We start from the raw sequence: 16,718 nt of genomic DNA, 5'->3' as shown, positions 1-16,718 counted from the left end.
AGAGTATATTAGTTCTGTCAGACCGCTATGCGGCCATCCCAGGCAGGGATAACCCTACCCGAGAACGATCATCTACAGCCGCCCGGACCAAGGGTCCGTAAACCGTTAGTCACGCTCTAGCCGCACAGCAGTGGTTCATCCACCAGACTTAGGTTCTTGTCTCCTTAGAACTCAAGGACACAGTTGTACAACCTATAGAACAGATCCTGTTCAAGTAAGGTCGTGACCAAATGCCTTCATCTTTTTACTTAAATACGCTTTCTCTTATTTGCCAATTTTCGATGTGGGATATCTGACATGCTGACTTCGGCCAAATTTACAACCCTAAATACCCATCAAATCAGTTCATTTAGTTTAGAAATTCACAATTGTCAACTAATAATATATCTTTATTTTTTTATGATATATATATTTTTTTCCATAAACACCACTTTTTTTTTCTTTTTTTTTTTTGTTTTTTTTTTTGTTTTAATTGTTCACTGTATTTCATTTTATTTTTATTTTAGATTAAATTCTAATTCTTCTTATTCCGAAAAGGCTTGAACTCGTTTGACGTCTTATAGTTTAATAAAATCTATTATATTAAATTATAAAACTAATCGATGAGATTTTATTAAACTTCAAGATATAAGCAATTTTCTAATTTAACCTATCTTTCATGTGAGAGTTTTTTTTTTTTTTAAAAATTAATTGATTTTAAAAATATATAACCACTTTGCATTACTTTTATCTATATATTTTGTTTTCACGATCAAATTAACAATATATCTTAACCAATTGAACTATACTCAACTTGATATTAAATCTACTAGACCAAATGTCACAACGTCACAACGAATGTTCGAAATGTGTTTACTAGTATGATCTAGAAAATTGAGAAGGGGATGGATTTCCATTTTCAAGTGAAAGATGTTGGTTTAAGTCATGCCTACAAACGGAAGATGATCTAAATAAGTCATGCAAAGAAGCACGTAAGATTGGAAAGTAGTTCCACAATCTTGTACGCGTTTAATATGCGTAGTAAAAAATCTGACACGAAATCTAGATGTAACAATCCAAATCCATTGCTAGCAAATATTGTCCGCTTTGACCTATTAAATATCACCGTCCGCCTCACGATTTTTAAAACGCGTTTGTTGGAAAGAAGTTTCCACAGACATTTTAAGGAATCATTGATTCCCCTCTCCAACCGATGTGGGATCTCACAATCCACCTCCTTTGGGGGCTCAACGTCCTCGCTGGTACACTGTGCGGTGTCTGGCTCTCATACCATTGGCTTGAGCTGTTACAAATAGTATTAGAGTCAATCATTGCAAGGTACTAGTCGGAGTAGGACTGACCCTCTCCATAATAGATGCATTTTAAATCGTGAGACTGACGACAATGCATAACGGATTAAAACAGATAACAATATTTGTGCAAAGATCAGATATCAAGCGGACACCAAGAGTATACACTGATAGGTAAGTTTTGAAGAACTTCTGTTCTATGATAAACTATATAAGGTGTGAACTAAGAACAACATGCTAAGGAGATGGTGGCTAATAAGTTATAGCAAATTCATAAACTTATGAACAAGTTCATCAGTATGATTAGCTTACAACAAAGAACTCTACATTCATCTTAGTCTCTATCCTTTACGAGATTTCCAATCATGTTTACCAAAGACGGAGTTCCTTTTGCCATGATTTCAACTCGAGAAGCATTCGATGCGTGAGAGAATAAGGAAAGTCCAAAGAGTATCAGCTCGGGAAGAAACAGTCGAGACGACAAGAAACCGTGCCAATAACGAGGTTCAAGATCGAAAAATGCATCAAAAAACCTTCTTGTTCCCTTTAGATCAAGCTTCAACAAGATATCCATCCCGAAACAGAAAAACTCCCTCTGTCTCCTCCGTTCGATAGGCCATAAATCTCTCCAAACTTCAGACGATATCTCGTCTCCCCTGAAACGTCCATCCGAACGAAGACACCGAACTATTGCACTGGCAACAATAGGTGCTGCTGCTAGAGTTCTTGCTACCATATATCCCGTCGAAGGGTGCACCATCCCCGCCGTTCCTCCGATTCCAACGACTCTTTGAGGAAGAACGGGCAGTTGTCCACCCATTGGAATGACACAGTGCTCATCTTCTTCAATGCTCTTCACTTTTATGCCTAAGTGCTTCAATCTTGCATCCATTCTTTCCTGGATATCACTCATCTGTAGTCCCGGTCGAGCTACCAAAGAAGTTTCTTCGAGAAATATTCGATTCGACGAAAAGGGCATTGCATAGAGAAACGTGGGAATTTTGCTATTTCTCTCCTTCAAAACCATATTGTTATCCAAATGTGAATCCCTCCAGTCCATAAACACCATCTTGTCAACGTCAAACGGATGTTCCTCGACCTCGGCTAAAATCCCATATGCTACTTGGTAGCCTGGATTGTAAGGCTCATCGTATCGAACGAGGCATCGAGAGAAGCCAGTAGCATCAAGAACAATGGCAGCTTGAATGGTCACACCATCATTACAAATTAGCAAAGATTTAAACTCCTCATGTATAACTTTAACAACTTTAGCTTCATGAAACTTAACACCATTGGCAATGCACTTTTGCAAAATTTTTGACTTAAGCTGCTTTCTATTAACCCTCCCATAAGGTCGACCAAGATCTTTCGTCGATTGTTCATTCATGAACACGACAGCACCAGACCATGTCGTGTCGAGGCAGTCGAGCAAATCCATTGCCTCAAACTCATCCACCCAAACTCCATAATTGTTAGGCCAAATCAACTTGGGAGATGGATCAATTGAACAAACTGAAAGCCCTGCCTCTGAAACCTGCTGTGCAACAGCAAGCCCTGCAGGGCCACCTCCCACAACTGCAAGATCGACGACGAGGCCTCTCGACGGATCGTACATGGGAAGCTCAACCTCAAGAGTCTCCTTCTTGGCCTCAGGAACAAGCTCCAAAAGAGCACTGCTTCTCACATTGACACAACCCCCTTTTTTCCTTTGAATCTTATGAAACTTTGTACTCCTCAAACCATTCAATTTTTCAGAAACCCCATGTAATGGTTGCATAAAACCATATTTGGTATTGATTTTAAGCAAAGAATCCATGGTTTTCACTCCCAAAACCCTAGACAAAACACACTAAACAGAGCAACCACAAGCAGAATTTTCAAGGAATCCCCACAGAAACCCAATATCCAGAAATCTCACGCAAGTATAAGCTCAAGAACTGAACAAGAATCAGGATAAATTCAATGGAAATCGGTGTTAAAGATTAAGAGGCGTGTGTTTTGAGGCGAACCTGAGGAGGCGGAAGGAGCTCCATTTGGTTCCAGTGGATTGGAGAGATGTGGAATGCGTGTGGCCAGTGCCCAATTGATGAACTGACGCTGCCGTCCACTCTTCTCCAAGAGATGGAAATTAGAGGAATTGGAGAAGATTGGGGATTTGGGCGTGTCCCCACTTGGGGCATGGCCCCGTACTTGCCAATTAATGGTGGTGACAATTGGCGTGAACATCGCTCGCTCAATTCGATGTCTCCATTGCTTTTAAAAAGAGTTTGATAATGGTGGCTGTTCTAGTTTTAGATTTAGTGTACTGTCCAAGATGAAGCGGTGAAAAGTAAACCAGACAAGACACACAATAAAAATTAACTAATCTCACTTTTCCTAATAGAAAACTTTCATGATTGTACGACACTCGCTTCTATGTAGAGTGGCACTCACTTCGTGACATAAGATGGTGTTGCTTAAGGTGGCATAACAACTTATGCTCAAGCTTATAGTCCCATTTGAGGAGAATAATTTTAGAAAATAGGATCAAAGAGATTTTTGAAAAGTAGTTTCGGAAGGCTGAAAAAAAAGAAGGAAAACAAAGTTATATGGCTCCAAACAAAAAACATTGATTGACGGCCGACAAAAGGCAACACAACATACTTAAATAATATATAAATTTTTGGGTAAGGAAGAATTTGACATATAGTCGCATTCCTGTTTTAGTTGAGCAATTCAGGTTTAGTAGGCCTAGATGTGATTTGCCGACCAGTCTTATAAAATCTAAGTGAGAGGAGTTGACGACGGGTTGCATCCTTATAGTAGTACATTATGTGGCATTTCATGTCTACCAAGCAAGCGTAGACATGGTTCTGTCGAACCGTCATACACTTAGAAAATACAATATGGAAACTATACATCATGAAAGTAGTAAAGGAGAGCAATAAAGTAATGATTGCATACATTTTTATGGCAAATATTATACGTTGGGGGTATCATTTAAGTAACCTATTAAGATGAAATTATTAAGATGTAATTGTAGCTGGTGTTGCCGATGATGACATGAAGTAGCCTTCATTGGGTTAGAAGCAAAAGCTCTCAACTGCCTCATGAATATTGGTTGCCCATTGTTTAGCAAACCCAGAGAGAGACCCATTTGAACCAGAGTGGTGGCATGTTTGAGCAGAAGAGAATTTAATGATAACCTTCACTCTGAAGAAGAAGATGAAGAAAGGAAGTGCAGCAGGTCTGTGTGAGGCATTTCATCAAACAGGTAAGGAGCATCAAGTGGAGTGGAAACTATCCACGACTCCCTTAACTCTGCATCTTATCTCAATCCGGAAAATGATTTAAATTTAACGCAGTAATTCAACACATAATAAATTCATCCCAAAATCTCAATAAACACAGACGAAAGAAGAACGCCGATACTTCTGATCATTCAACCCTAAACCTCCAAACCACCCAGGTAAGGAGCATGAAGTGGAGTGGAGTAGTTCAAACATAAATTCATCCCAAAATTTCACCTCCAAACCACCCAAATCCATCACAGCCCACATTCCTGATTCAAAAAGCAAAAAGAAAAAACGAAAAAAAAGAAGGATTTAGCGTCTGTCAGACAGCCATGCGACCATCCTAGGCAGGGCGAACCCTACCCGAGAACGATCATCTAGGGCTCGTAAAGCCGTTAGTCACGCTCTAGTCGCACAGCAGTGGTTCATCCACCAGAGTATGGTTCTTGTCTCCTTAGAACTCAAGGACACAGTTGTACAACCTATAGAACAGATCCTGTTCAAGTAAGGTCGTGCTCTGGTGCCTTCATCTCCTAACTTAAATAAGCTTACTCATATTTGCCAATTTCCAATGTGGGATATCCTGACTTAGTGGCTTGGGCCAAATCAGCAGCCGTAAATACCCATCAAATCAGCCCATTTAGTTTAGAATATTTTTATTTATTTAGCTTAAATATAATGAACTCTCAATATCCATTTAAAACAGACGCATTGCCATTAAGTTAAGCGCATACATACCTGTTCTCTCTTTCTTCCTAAGTCTCCAAATCCTCCAACTCCAATTTCGGCTACCAACTGGTCAATTGAATTCGTTTTCAGACCTTTTTCTGTACGATCCATAAACCCGGGAAGAATCGATCTTAACCCACTCCACCAGACACCATCAAATGCTCAAACTTCTTTCTCTCCGGCGATCCCTTCATCTCCACCACCGCCGCCCCCAATTTCCACCCACCGTCGCCATTTCAAAACCCCCTTTAAATCCCACTCGCCAATTTTCCACTGTTTCTCCTCCACCGCCGTCGTCCTCTTCCGAGTCCGAGCTCCGCAAGTACCTTGGCTATGGCGCCCTAGTCATTTTCTGCGGCGCCACCACTTACTACTCCTTCCCTTTCCCCGAAAACGCCAAGCACAAGAAGGCCCAGATCTTCCGATATGCGCCTCTCCCCGAGGATCTTCACACTGTGTCCAATTGGAGTGGAACTCACGAGGTTCATACGAGAGTGTTTCACCAGCCGGATAATTTGGAGCAGCTTCAGGAAGTGGTGAAGGAGGCTAATGTGAAGAAGGCTAGGATTCGGCCTGTTGGGTCGGGGCTTTCGCCTAATGGGATTGGACTGTCGAGGATGGGAATGGTGAACTTGGCGTTGATGGATAAGGTTTTGGAAGTGGATAAGGAGAAGAAGAGGGTTAGGGTTCAGGCGGGAATAAGGGTTCAGCAGCTTGTCGATGGAATCAAGGAGTATGGGCTTACTTTGCAGAATTTTGCTTCGATCAGGGAGCAGCAGATCGGTGGCATCATTCAGGTTATTTTATGAGGATTTCTGTGGTTTTGATGTTGTTCAATTGCTAATTGAAGTACTATGTTGGATTGTCTGCTGCATTTGATCAATTTGAACACTTGAACTTCAATGCCATGGCTGTATGTTGGATGAATATGAGTAGTTGTCTGTCCAGGGCTGTAAATTAGTTTGTTTGCAGTGAAGAAATTTGATCTTGCTAGCTTCCCATCTATTTTGATTGGTTTGTATTTTGTATTTTGTATTTCTCCTTGTAATAGAATTGTCATGGATATGATTTCAATGGCTGGTCGAGCTTAGAAGTAGTGCTAGTACCATTCAAGAGGTGAATTTTGAGACAAAATATATCTCGTTCGAAAGAGAAACAATCAAATTGTTGCCACACGTAGCGTATTAAGTGAACATTTATCGATTAGATTTGTTATTTTTCATTAGATATTTTGCGTAATTGGATTACCTTTTTATTTTACTTTGACTCCTTTTGGTTGGGGCTTTGTTTTTGTATTCACGTTGTACGGGGTAATAATCCACCTTTTGCGGGATTATTCTAGGGAAGAGAACGAAAATAGGCTGTGGATGGTGGTCGTGGTAGGTTCGAGGATTTTCTATTTGTCCTCAACAAAAGTTAGGATATTCATAAAAAAGATTGATTATTTAGGTGGCAATAACATGTGGGATGAGATGAAAGATTGGTGGTTTTTATTCTTTATGAGAAGTCTTTTTTAGTCTCCTTTGACTTTGTAACTAAAAGAACATATCATCCTGTCTTTTGGTTTCTTTAATGAATTGTTTCCAAACCTCCTCTCCACAAGGTGGAGATCCTGATATTGCATGTAATATGACATTTTGATTGTCATGTTTTTTCTTGAGCTAAGCCGATTATGCTTCTAGGTCGGTGCACATGGTACTGGTGCAAAATTGCCTCCCATTGATGAGCAGGTTATTGCTATGAAATTGGTCACGCCAGCCAAGGGTACTATAGAGATTTCCAAAGAGAAAGATCCTGAGCTTTTTTATCTAGCTCGCTGTGGTCTTGGCGGCCTTGGAGTCGTCGCTGAAGTAACCCTCCAGTGCGTTGAGAGACAGGAACTTGTGGAACACACGTATATTTCGAACATGAAAGACATCAAGAAGAACCACAAGTAATTATGTACTTTTTGATTCTGAATTTTATGCCATTCTATAGTATGTTGCATACTACAGTTAGAAATGATAGTGTATTGTGATAATCTAGAATTTGAAGACTAAATTTGAGTTATTTTGTCGGTGAACCGTCTAAGTTCTGAAATTCTCTCGCTTTGCAGGAAATTGTTGGCTGACAATAAGCATGTGAAATATCTGTATATTCCTTACACCGATGCCATTGTTGTTGTGACTTGCAATCCTATCTCAAAATGGAGAGGTCCTCCCAAATTTCAACCGAAATATACTAGTGATGAAGCCATACAGCATGTTCGTGATCTCTATGTAGAATCTCTTAAAAAATACAGGTTAGTGCCATGGTCTGTTTGAGCATTTCGTTATCCATGATTTTAGGATGTCGGGAATGGGTTGAAATGAAGATAGTTAATATTTATCATTGTGAGATCCCACATCCATTAGGGAGGAGAACGAAACATTCTTTATAAGGGTGTGAAAACCTCTCCCTAGCAGACTTGTTTTAAAAACTTCGAGGGGAACCCCGAAAGGGAAAGCCCAAAGAGGACAATATCTGCTATAGCAGTGGGCTTGCCTTGTTACAAATGGTATTAGAGCCAAACACTATGCAATGTGCCAGCGAGGAGGTTGAGCTCCGAAGGGGGTGGATTGAGGAGGTGTCACACATCGATTGGAGAAGGGAACGAGTGCCAACGAGGATGATGAGCCCCGAAGGGGGGTGGATTGTGAGATCCCGTATTAGTTGGGGAGGAGAATGAAACGTTCTTTATATGGGTGTAGAACCCTTTCCCTAGCAGACGCATTTTCAAAACCTTGAGGGGAAGCTCGAAAGGGAAAACCCAAAAAAGACAATATCTGTTAGCGGTGGGGTGAGCTTGGACGGTTACATTTATCCTCTTAAATCACGTTCTATTCCTTTGTTTTGGTTACTCCTTGTCTTTTGGTTGATATTCATTTTTTTTTATCATGAACTTAAAATTTTGTTCGAAGTAGTATTCATTTCATCTGATTGCTTGCTTGATAATTGCAGTGCTAGTGATGAAAGAGATATAAATGAGTTTTCATTTACTGAGTTGCGTGACAAACTACTTGCCCTTGATCCTCTGAACAAAGAGCATGTTGTGAAAGTCAATCAAGCAGAGGCTGAATTCTGGTGGAAGTCGGAAGGATACCGAGTCGGATGGAGTGACGAAATTTTAGGTTTTGATTGTGGTGGCCAACAATGGGTCTCCGAGACTTGTTTTCCTGCTGGTACTCTTGCAAAACCTAACATGAAGGACATTGAATACATAGAGGAATTAAAGCAGCTTATTGAAAAAGAAAACATACCTGCACCTGCTCCCATTGAGCAGCGCTGGACTGCTTGTAGCAAGAGCCCCATGAGTCCAGCTTCAAGCTCATCTGAGGATGATATATTCTCTTGGGTAAACTCTAAACATCAATCTTTGTATTTTCTCTCTTTCAAGCTCTGAATCTATACTCGTGCAGAGATAAAACGGAATGTTTAGAGATACCCTGCAAGATCTTAGAACTTAATAACTTATAGTTCATCGTCGTTTTTTAGAGTTAGATTATGATTTAGATATATGCAAAGGCTTCTTGTAGATTAGATTAGAGGGAATGTCCTCGAGTTTGTGGGCTATTCGGCATAAAGGGATAAGCATGAGATATTTTTCAAGACATAGCCCACAGCTAGTATATATTGTCCTCTTTGGACTTTTCTTTTCGGGCTTTCCCTCCAGGTTCTTAAAATGCGTCTGCTAGGGAGAGGTTTCCACACCCTTATAAATAAACTTCTCCCTACCAGATGCATTTTAAAAACTTTGAGGAGAAACCTGAAAGGGAAATCTCAAAGAGGACAATATCTGTTAGCGGTAGACTTTGGCGGTTAGTGAAAGTATAAATAAAGTGTCAATAAAGTGTCATAAAGTTACTTGTAAATGGGGTCTCATTTCTGGAGTGTTGTGATCTCTGATATGGTGACAAATCAAAATCATTCCCCTTTAGTTGAACTCGGTCAACTGGACTGTGGTTCGTTGTTTGGTTATCTTGTGCATTTAATCAAGGATCATTTGATGCCAACAGGTCGGAATAATAATGTACCTGCCTACTTCAGACGCACGGCAGAGGAAGGAAATAACAGAGGAGTTCTTTCACTACAGACACCTCACTCAAACACTGCTGTGGGATCAATATTCCGCCTTCGAACATTGGGCTAAGATTGAGGTACCCAGTTTCAAAATCTCGTTTTTAAACTACCTCGAAGTATAACGAATGATTAACCGAGCAAAATGGCGTGAAAAGTTGACGTCTTTGAACGAATGTACTTTCAGGTTCCGAAGGACAAGGATGAGCTTGCAGCTCTTCAAGCAAGACTTAGGAAACGGTTTCCTGTCGATGAATACAACAAGGCACGACAGGAATTGGACCCGAACAAAATTCTTTCGAGTAACAAGTTAGAAAAGCTGTTTGTGTCATCGGACGTGGTCTGAGATGCACATTTGTTCCTAGTGATCAATAAGTTCTGCTATATCCAGTTGGGTAGGTGCTGATTTCTTGTGTTTACTGTACATTTTTCACAGGAATGCTGTATTTGTCCTCTCCTGTGGTATATTATTTCTTCGATTTTTTTCCCATAAAAAGTCTAGTTGAGGAAGGAGTTTCTTGACGTCATGTTGTTCTTCCCAGTTTCAGTTTCAAATAATTATACCAAAATTTTGATACTGATATTTACTTATGAAAGCTTAGAAAATTGATATAATTATAAGCTTCTCATGAGTGAATTAAGTTAGAATTTTAGATCATATTTTTAAAAATTAATCTTATTTATGAAATTTTTATAAAATCACAAGAACCAATTATGATATTTTAGGGAACAAATTCAAGCTTTTTCAGAATCAGAAAAATAATCTAAAAAATAAAATGAAATACTGCGAGCAAATATAATAATAAAAAGATATATTATTAGTGTGCAATTGAGTATCTCTAAACTAAATTAGCTGATTTGATGGGTATTTATAGCTGCTGATTTGGTCCAAGTCAAAAAGTCAGTCATGTCAAATATCTCCTTGAGTTCAAAGGAGACAAGAACCAACATCTGGTGGATGACCCACTGCTGTGCGACTCTTTGTCCTGCGGCTGTAGATGGTTGTTCTCGGGTGGCTTTGCCCGACCTGGGATGGTCGCATGGCGGTCTAACAGATTAAAAATCCTTCTTTTTTATGTGTATTCGTTTTTTCTTTTTGCTTTTTGAATCTGAAATGTGGGCTATGATGGAAAGAAACCCTTTGTTTTGTGCGGGAAATCGTAGGGATTTGGGTGGTTTGGAGGTGAAGTTTTGGGATGAATTTATGTTTTGAGTTGCTGCGTTAAATCAATTTTCCCGATTGAGATAAGATGCAGAGTTATGGGAACCGTGGATAGTTTCCACTCCATTTCATGCTCCTTACCTGTTTGTTGAAATGTGCTTCACACAGACTGCACTTGCTTTCTTCATCTTCATCATCTTCATCTTCATCTTCAACCCGATGGAGGCTGTGTTGGTTGCAGCTGTAGAATGAAGGATGTCATTAAATTCTGTTTCACTCAAACATGGCAACACCCTGTTCCAAATGGAACCAAGGTCGTCAGGGAAGGACGAGCTTAGTAGGTTAGACTTTTGAGTTTTATTTATAATGAGTGGGTGTGTTCAATTCATTTGAATTACCAAATTAATTTTGATTTTTAATGTTTACCTCTATATCTAAATATACAATATTTGATTCTTAAAGGAGATATGAGATGTGAGATCTACTTGAATTATTCACATGAAACTAATGAGGACCACAAAACAAAATTTACATAATAATTACTTCAACCAAAAATATTCCTATCAAGCAAGTAGAAAAGAATAAAAAAATAATGTTTGAAAGACTCTACTCAAAAGCAGAGCTAAATGTTAGCAGCAGCCAAATATCTCCTCCTATAAAACTACTAACTACTCTACGGATCATTGATTCTAAAGCCCAAGGTTGCAGGATTGAACAAACTCCAAGTCATAAACCACATACTTTGTCCAATATGGCTTAAACTGGGAGATAGCAATGTCTAACCATGGCTTCATGTCCCATTGAAGTGCACAACTGCAGCATTTTCAATCTCTTCCTTGCTAATGCTGGGATTGTAACCCAGTCCGAGAACATGCCACGTCTTGTCCAGTGGCTTCGTCGTCGAGTAAAATGTGATCAAACCAGGAGGCAATGTCCCCAGTTTCCACAATGTTCGATTCTCATTCTGCACATACCATAATCAATAATCAGTGTACCCTAATTGTGAGTTTAAGTCAGAAACTTGAAATGGGTCTGTCCCATTTTGTCAAAAAAACTTACCATATTCTGCCAATAGTGATAATCTTCTGTGCAGTTTTCCCTTCTCCATGCGTCCAAATCGAAGAAGTTCATCCCGTAAGCCCACGCACATGCCTTGGGATCGAACTTCTCTTTGATTAACGGATGTGAGAAGTTCATGTACTGTGCAAACCTATGGAACGAGCCAAAACATGTCTCCACTGCACCATTTACTTTTCCATTCATATCAATCTTCCACAGGCCAGTCAAGTCCTTCTGCACCACTATGTCATCATCTAAAAACAAAATTCTGTGTAGTTTTGGATACATCTCAGGCAAGTAAAACCGCAGATGGTTCAAAGAAATTTCTTTTTTTCATTCCTTTCACCTATCATCAGAATATATCATGGTTCGTTGCATTCTCAACGCTGCTCTCGAAGTAAAACCTCTGTAAATTTGCAGACTCTAATTGGCGAAGCACTGGAACATAAGAAGAATTCAAGAACTTGTAATCCTCCACTGCCTTGACTTCAATGTGAGCGCCATTGTAGTCCTTCAATTTGAACATAACTTGCATTGCCCCAAGATTCATTTTGTCAGTGACAACATGAAACACATGCTTCCATGGCTCTTTGGCGTTCTTCACAGCAGAGTTAACTACCACCGACGCAGCAACAACATTATCCGAGAATATGGCATAATGATACAGCTCTGGATCCTCTATTTCGGGTGGTACTGGCTTTCCTACATCTGAATATTTTCCAGGATTTGCAATTCTCTCTTCCATCAACCTCATTGCAATGCAATGCAAACTCTTTGGAAGAGACTTGGCAGCAATCAAACTCGAGAAAGCTCCTTGTTTCTTCGCCTTCGTCAACTGTTCATTCACTGCAAAAATGTTATCCTTCAAGTTCTGGATCTTAAGTTGATTGTCGAATGACTCTTTCGCTTCAGAAATCACTTGTCTGGTGACTTTGATTCGCTCTTTCACCTCCTTCTCAAATTGACGAAGCAGAGCCTCATCTAAAGAAGAGGTTCCACGCTCAAAAAGACTACTGTAAGCAGGTTTACTATTGAGATCTGTATAGTTCTGAGCAACATCCGTGCAGACCCTAACGAGCTTTGAGTACTGAAGCTTAAGCCTTCGAGCATAAGATGAATAGGCGTGAAGCAAATTGCGATTGTCATCTGCTTGCTTCAGGATCCGATCCAGCCGCGGTTTAAGAGGATCCGATTCCACATCCAATGGAGATCTTCTCACGTAGTTGATCCGATGAGAGCCAGTACCAGAACCAGAACCCTAATTACATACAACAAATAAACTATATAACTAAAATCATACTCCGACGAACTTCAACAAAAGCAAATAACAAATAAACAACACAATAAATCCAAATATCCGAAAATCAAACGCATTCATAAAAACTAATCAATTGCAAGCAGAATTCCGAATTCGGACTAAACATCAATCAGTGCCGGATCCAAAACACTCCGATTTCCAAGTCTAGTGATTAAAAAAAAACATAACACAGACATTAATTACGTTTCTCAGTAAGCAAGAACAAAAAATTCATGAGGACAATGAGTAGAGCAGTTACCGAAAGGGGGAGATTGACAGTGTGAGTACAGAAAGAGATGATCGAGAGAAAGACGACGATGAAGAACGCGACCGAGGCGAGGACTCTGAAAGAGAAGATTCTGGCCATGTTTCGAGGAATTCCTTCCTCTTTTCTGTGAGTTTTCCCCCTCAGATAGAGAGGTTGAAGAACAGAAATTTAAATCAGAATCCAAGAGAGTATTAATAAATATATATATACTTTTAAATTCCAAATAATTTTAATTATTTTTTTTTTCAGATTTAGATATTTTAAATATGATTTAACTAAAATATATTATTAAATTTCTCTCTTTTTAGACTCAAACTTTTGGAGTATTTTTTTTAATAGTCTGAGGAGAGCCTTAGTCTTAAGTGGTCGAGGAAGATTTTCAAATCTCGTAAAAGTTTCCAAATGTTGGACTTAGGTGAGGTTTGTCTTCACTCACGGAGTATAATTTGTGTGGAATCCATGTTTGTTCAGCCACACACATTAGCTGTGCATGCATGTTCAATCTTCTACGACCCAACCAACTTGTCAACACTAGACTAAGTCATTCAGCTCGACTTTGCCTCTACTCAGAGCCAAAGTTTTTCATGTGTACTATCGCATCTCAAGTCATCTTACTTTCTTGTTAATATGACCCACATGTCTTGATGTCATCCCAAGTCATAGGGTGTTGTCGGCCATCACAGCTCACTTAGTCATGCCATCGAAAATAGACTCACGTGTCATTCATAATATCCAGACATCCTGAACGAACATTCATACGGGTCCTATCGAGGCATTGGACCCTCCTATGTCTATGTCATCATTTATAAACTTCGTACCATATAGCGAGTGTATGATCCAACCTCCACACATGGGTTGAGGCACAATGTTGGCATGAGACACTACCCTTGAAAGACTCATCAAAGGAAGTTGCCTGAGACACGTCTTGTAACACTCGCCCTCACTGTGACACACGCATGTGCCACAGGATAGCTTGCGTAGGCTACAGGGCCCAAGAGTGGGTGGGGAGCTGACACCAAGCATCCCTTACGGTACATTTTGAGACATTTCCAATCTCGCGGGTGTAGACCTGATTTTGGCGAACGAACATGCGATGACGTGGAGCGTCCATCTGTTGTCCGATTAACACCAAATTTAGTGAGTTTTCATATTTTATATGGATAAACTTAACTCCAGAAACACATCCAAATTTCCTATGGAATCTTGGCTTTCGAGGTTAAGGTCTGAGACCCTACCCCACCCTTCAACAAGCCTATCTCTGACACTCAAGTCTACTCATTGCCTCTATTTTGCTTATGACTCGTCTTCTCTTCAATGTGCATATTATATAGTGTGTTGGATGATGCACCATCCTCCTCGATCGCATTATGACACTCTTCTATATTGGCTCTCCCATGGTCGAATGAGCACTATTTGAAGGTCGCTACTTTTCTTGTCTCATCGTGAAAGTTACAACCTACTCTCTTCATAGTATGGTTGTGACATTCTCCGCATTGTAACTCTATTTGATAATGTTCACTTTGAAACATCTCTCGTGAGCATGTTTGTAAGACATGGAAGCATTCCTTGTGCTAGAAAATGTTTCAATTGAGTGTTGGCTAAAGATATTGTGGCATGGACTTGGATGATTGAAGGATATGGTGCTCATGGGCCCGGTTTTGATGATCTTTTGGGTAGATCAACAAGATTAAGAGAGGCTTTTACAATTATATTGAGATTGCCAAATCTATGTGGTAGCAGGATTTAAGATTACAATTCTATTGAGCAATGCACAGGCTAGTGTTGGTCAGTGGCATGAAAATGAAACATTACGTAGGGTTGTGTATGAGAAATATGAGAGAATAGGGATGGGCGGTGTTTGTAATAGCTCAATCTCACTGCTAGCAGATATTGTCTATTTTAGCCGTTACGTATTGTCATTAGTCTTACTGCTTTAAAACGCGTCTACTATGAAGAGATTTTCACACTCTTATAAGAAATGCTTCATTTCTCTCTCCAACCAATGTGAGATCTCACAATCCACCTCCCTTGGTGCCTAGTCACTAGTACCCCGCCTGGTGTCTGACTCTAATACTATTTGTAACAACCCAAGTCCACCGCTAGTTGACATTGTCTGTTTTGGGCCGTTATGTATTGTTGTCAGCCTCACGGTTTTAAAACGCGTCTATTAGAGAAATGTTTCTATACCCTTATAAAGAATGTTTCGTTCACCTCTCCAACCAATGTGAGATCTCACAATCCACCTCCCTTAAGGCCCAGCGTCTTCGATGTCTAGCTTAATATCATTTGTAACCGTCCAAGCTCACCACTAGTTGATATTATTTACTTTGGGCCGTTAAGTATGGTCGTCAGCCTCACAGTTTTAAAACGCATCTACTTGGGAGAGGTTTTCATACTCGTATAACGAATACTTCGTTCCCTTCTCAAAACAGTGTGAGATATCACAATTCACTCCCTTTAGGGGCCTAGCGTTGTCACTGACACACCGCCTCGTGTCTGACTCTATTACCATTTGTAATAGCTCAAGACTACTGCTAGTTGATATTGTCCGTTTTTGAGTCGTTACATATCACTATCAGACTCATGGTTTTAAAACGCGTCTACTAGGGAGAGTTCTCCACACTCTTACAAGCAATGTTTCGTTTTCCCCTCTCCAACCAATGAGGAAGTTCACCATCTCTGTTTACGGTTGATCTGAGCAACAATAAGGGTGTTCTTATTAAACTTGAAATTCTGTCATAAATCTGTATGTCAATGATCCCTCGTAAATTTCTCTCATCTACCAACTTAGTTTTTCAGTTGTTGAAACTGAAAATAGGTTCCATCATGAACTATATTACATGTGATTGCATTTTCCGACCCTAACAATAAGGTCACTTGATGATTGGTGCTAATACTCAACATGTAACGTCAAACGTATTGGAACGAGATTGAAAGGCTATGGACACACCATGTAATTGTGTATCATGTGGGTGACTGATTTGAACATTGATGATAATTATTTAACAAAAAAGAGGAAAAGGCTAAGAATATATATATATATTGTACATATAGGTCTACTGGTGCATCAAACAATATTGCATATCTCTAGTTGATAGAGGGGTTTAAAGGAAAGTCACATGTGCTATCAACTTGCACAAAATAAATTATTCACTTACCAAAAACAAATCATTGAATATATATATATGAGATGATCGATACATCGGTTAGTTCCCAATGGATGTGTTCAAGCACGTTAAGATGGCTGAGCTGTCCCAAGATATAGGTTGACATTATGATGCATGGGTTATGTTGTTGGAAATCGAGATGATGATGAGATGCGACGTTGTGTCGCAGACGATGGAACATACATGTGTAGGTGACGTGTGTGGCCGAATAAGTTTTGATTCTGCACAAATGATGTTCGATTGGTGAAGGCGAACTTCGTTTAAGGTTCGACGAAGCGACAAAGTAGGGTGAAAAATGTGAATAGGGCTTGAGTCTCCCTTATGACTTGTCGTGAGCGTGTCAAGATCACAATGTCGCATGATTTGAAGAAGTACGACCG

General features: G+C 39.8%; 2 protein-coding genes, 1 non-coding gene and 2 pseudogenes across 3 annotated transcripts; 1 reads left to right on the top strand and 4 right to left on the bottom strand.

Annotated features, from left to right (window-relative positions):
• Positions 1 to 11: 11 nt before the first annotated feature.
• LOC111466282 lies at positions 12 to 224 on the bottom strand. Its single transcript, XR_002714353.1, has one exon. It is a non-coding gene; the product is annotated as a Plant small nucleolar RNA U3 (small nucleolar RNA).
• A 1,227-nt stretch (positions 225 to 1,451) lies between these two features.
• Positions 1,452 to 3,525, bottom strand: LOC111465974 (lycopene beta cyclase, chloroplastic/chromoplastic-like). The gene is made up of 2 exons (XM_023110491.1): positions 3,299 to 3,525; positions 1,452 to 3,138 (listed from the first exon to the last, which is right to left on the bottom strand). Exons 1-2 carry the CDS (start codon positions 3,467 to 3,469, stop codon positions 1,624 to 1,626), a joined length of 1,686 nt encoding a protein of 561 aa, XP_022966259.1. The 5' UTR covers positions 3,470 to 3,525; the 3' UTR covers positions 1,452 to 1,623.
• Positions 3,526 to 4,877: 1,352 nt separating this feature from the next.
• Positions 4,878 to 5,075, bottom strand: LOC111466279 (annotated as a pseudogene).
• A 180-nt stretch (positions 5,076 to 5,255) lies between these two features.
• LOC111465966 (L-galactono-1,4-lactone dehydrogenase, mitochondrial) lies at positions 5,256 to 9,966 on the top strand. The gene is made up of 6 exons (XM_023110480.1): positions 5,256 to 6,087; positions 6,973 to 7,223; positions 7,386 to 7,571; positions 8,270 to 8,663; positions 9,325 to 9,465; positions 9,573 to 9,966. Exons 1-6 carry the CDS (start codon positions 5,449 to 5,451, stop codon positions 9,729 to 9,731), a joined length of 1,770 nt encoding a protein of 589 aa, XP_022966248.1. The 5' UTR covers positions 5,256 to 5,448; the 3' UTR covers positions 9,732 to 9,966.
• Positions 9,967 to 11,059: 1,093 nt separating this feature from the next.
• Positions 11,060 to 13,339, bottom strand: LOC111466161 (annotated as a pseudogene).
• Positions 13,340 to 16,718: the final 3,379 nt, after the last annotated feature.

This window comes from Cucurbita maxima, unplaced genomic scaffold (assembly GCF_002738345.1).
Source record: "Cucurbita maxima cultivar Rimu unplaced genomic scaffold, Cmax_1.0 Cma_Scf00030, whole genome shotgun sequence".
In the NCBI taxonomy this organism is placed as follows: Eukaryota; Viridiplantae; Streptophyta; class Magnoliopsida; order Cucurbitales; family Cucurbitaceae; genus Cucurbita; species Cucurbita maxima.
This window is presented reverse-complemented; position numbering and strand designations above follow the sequence as displayed.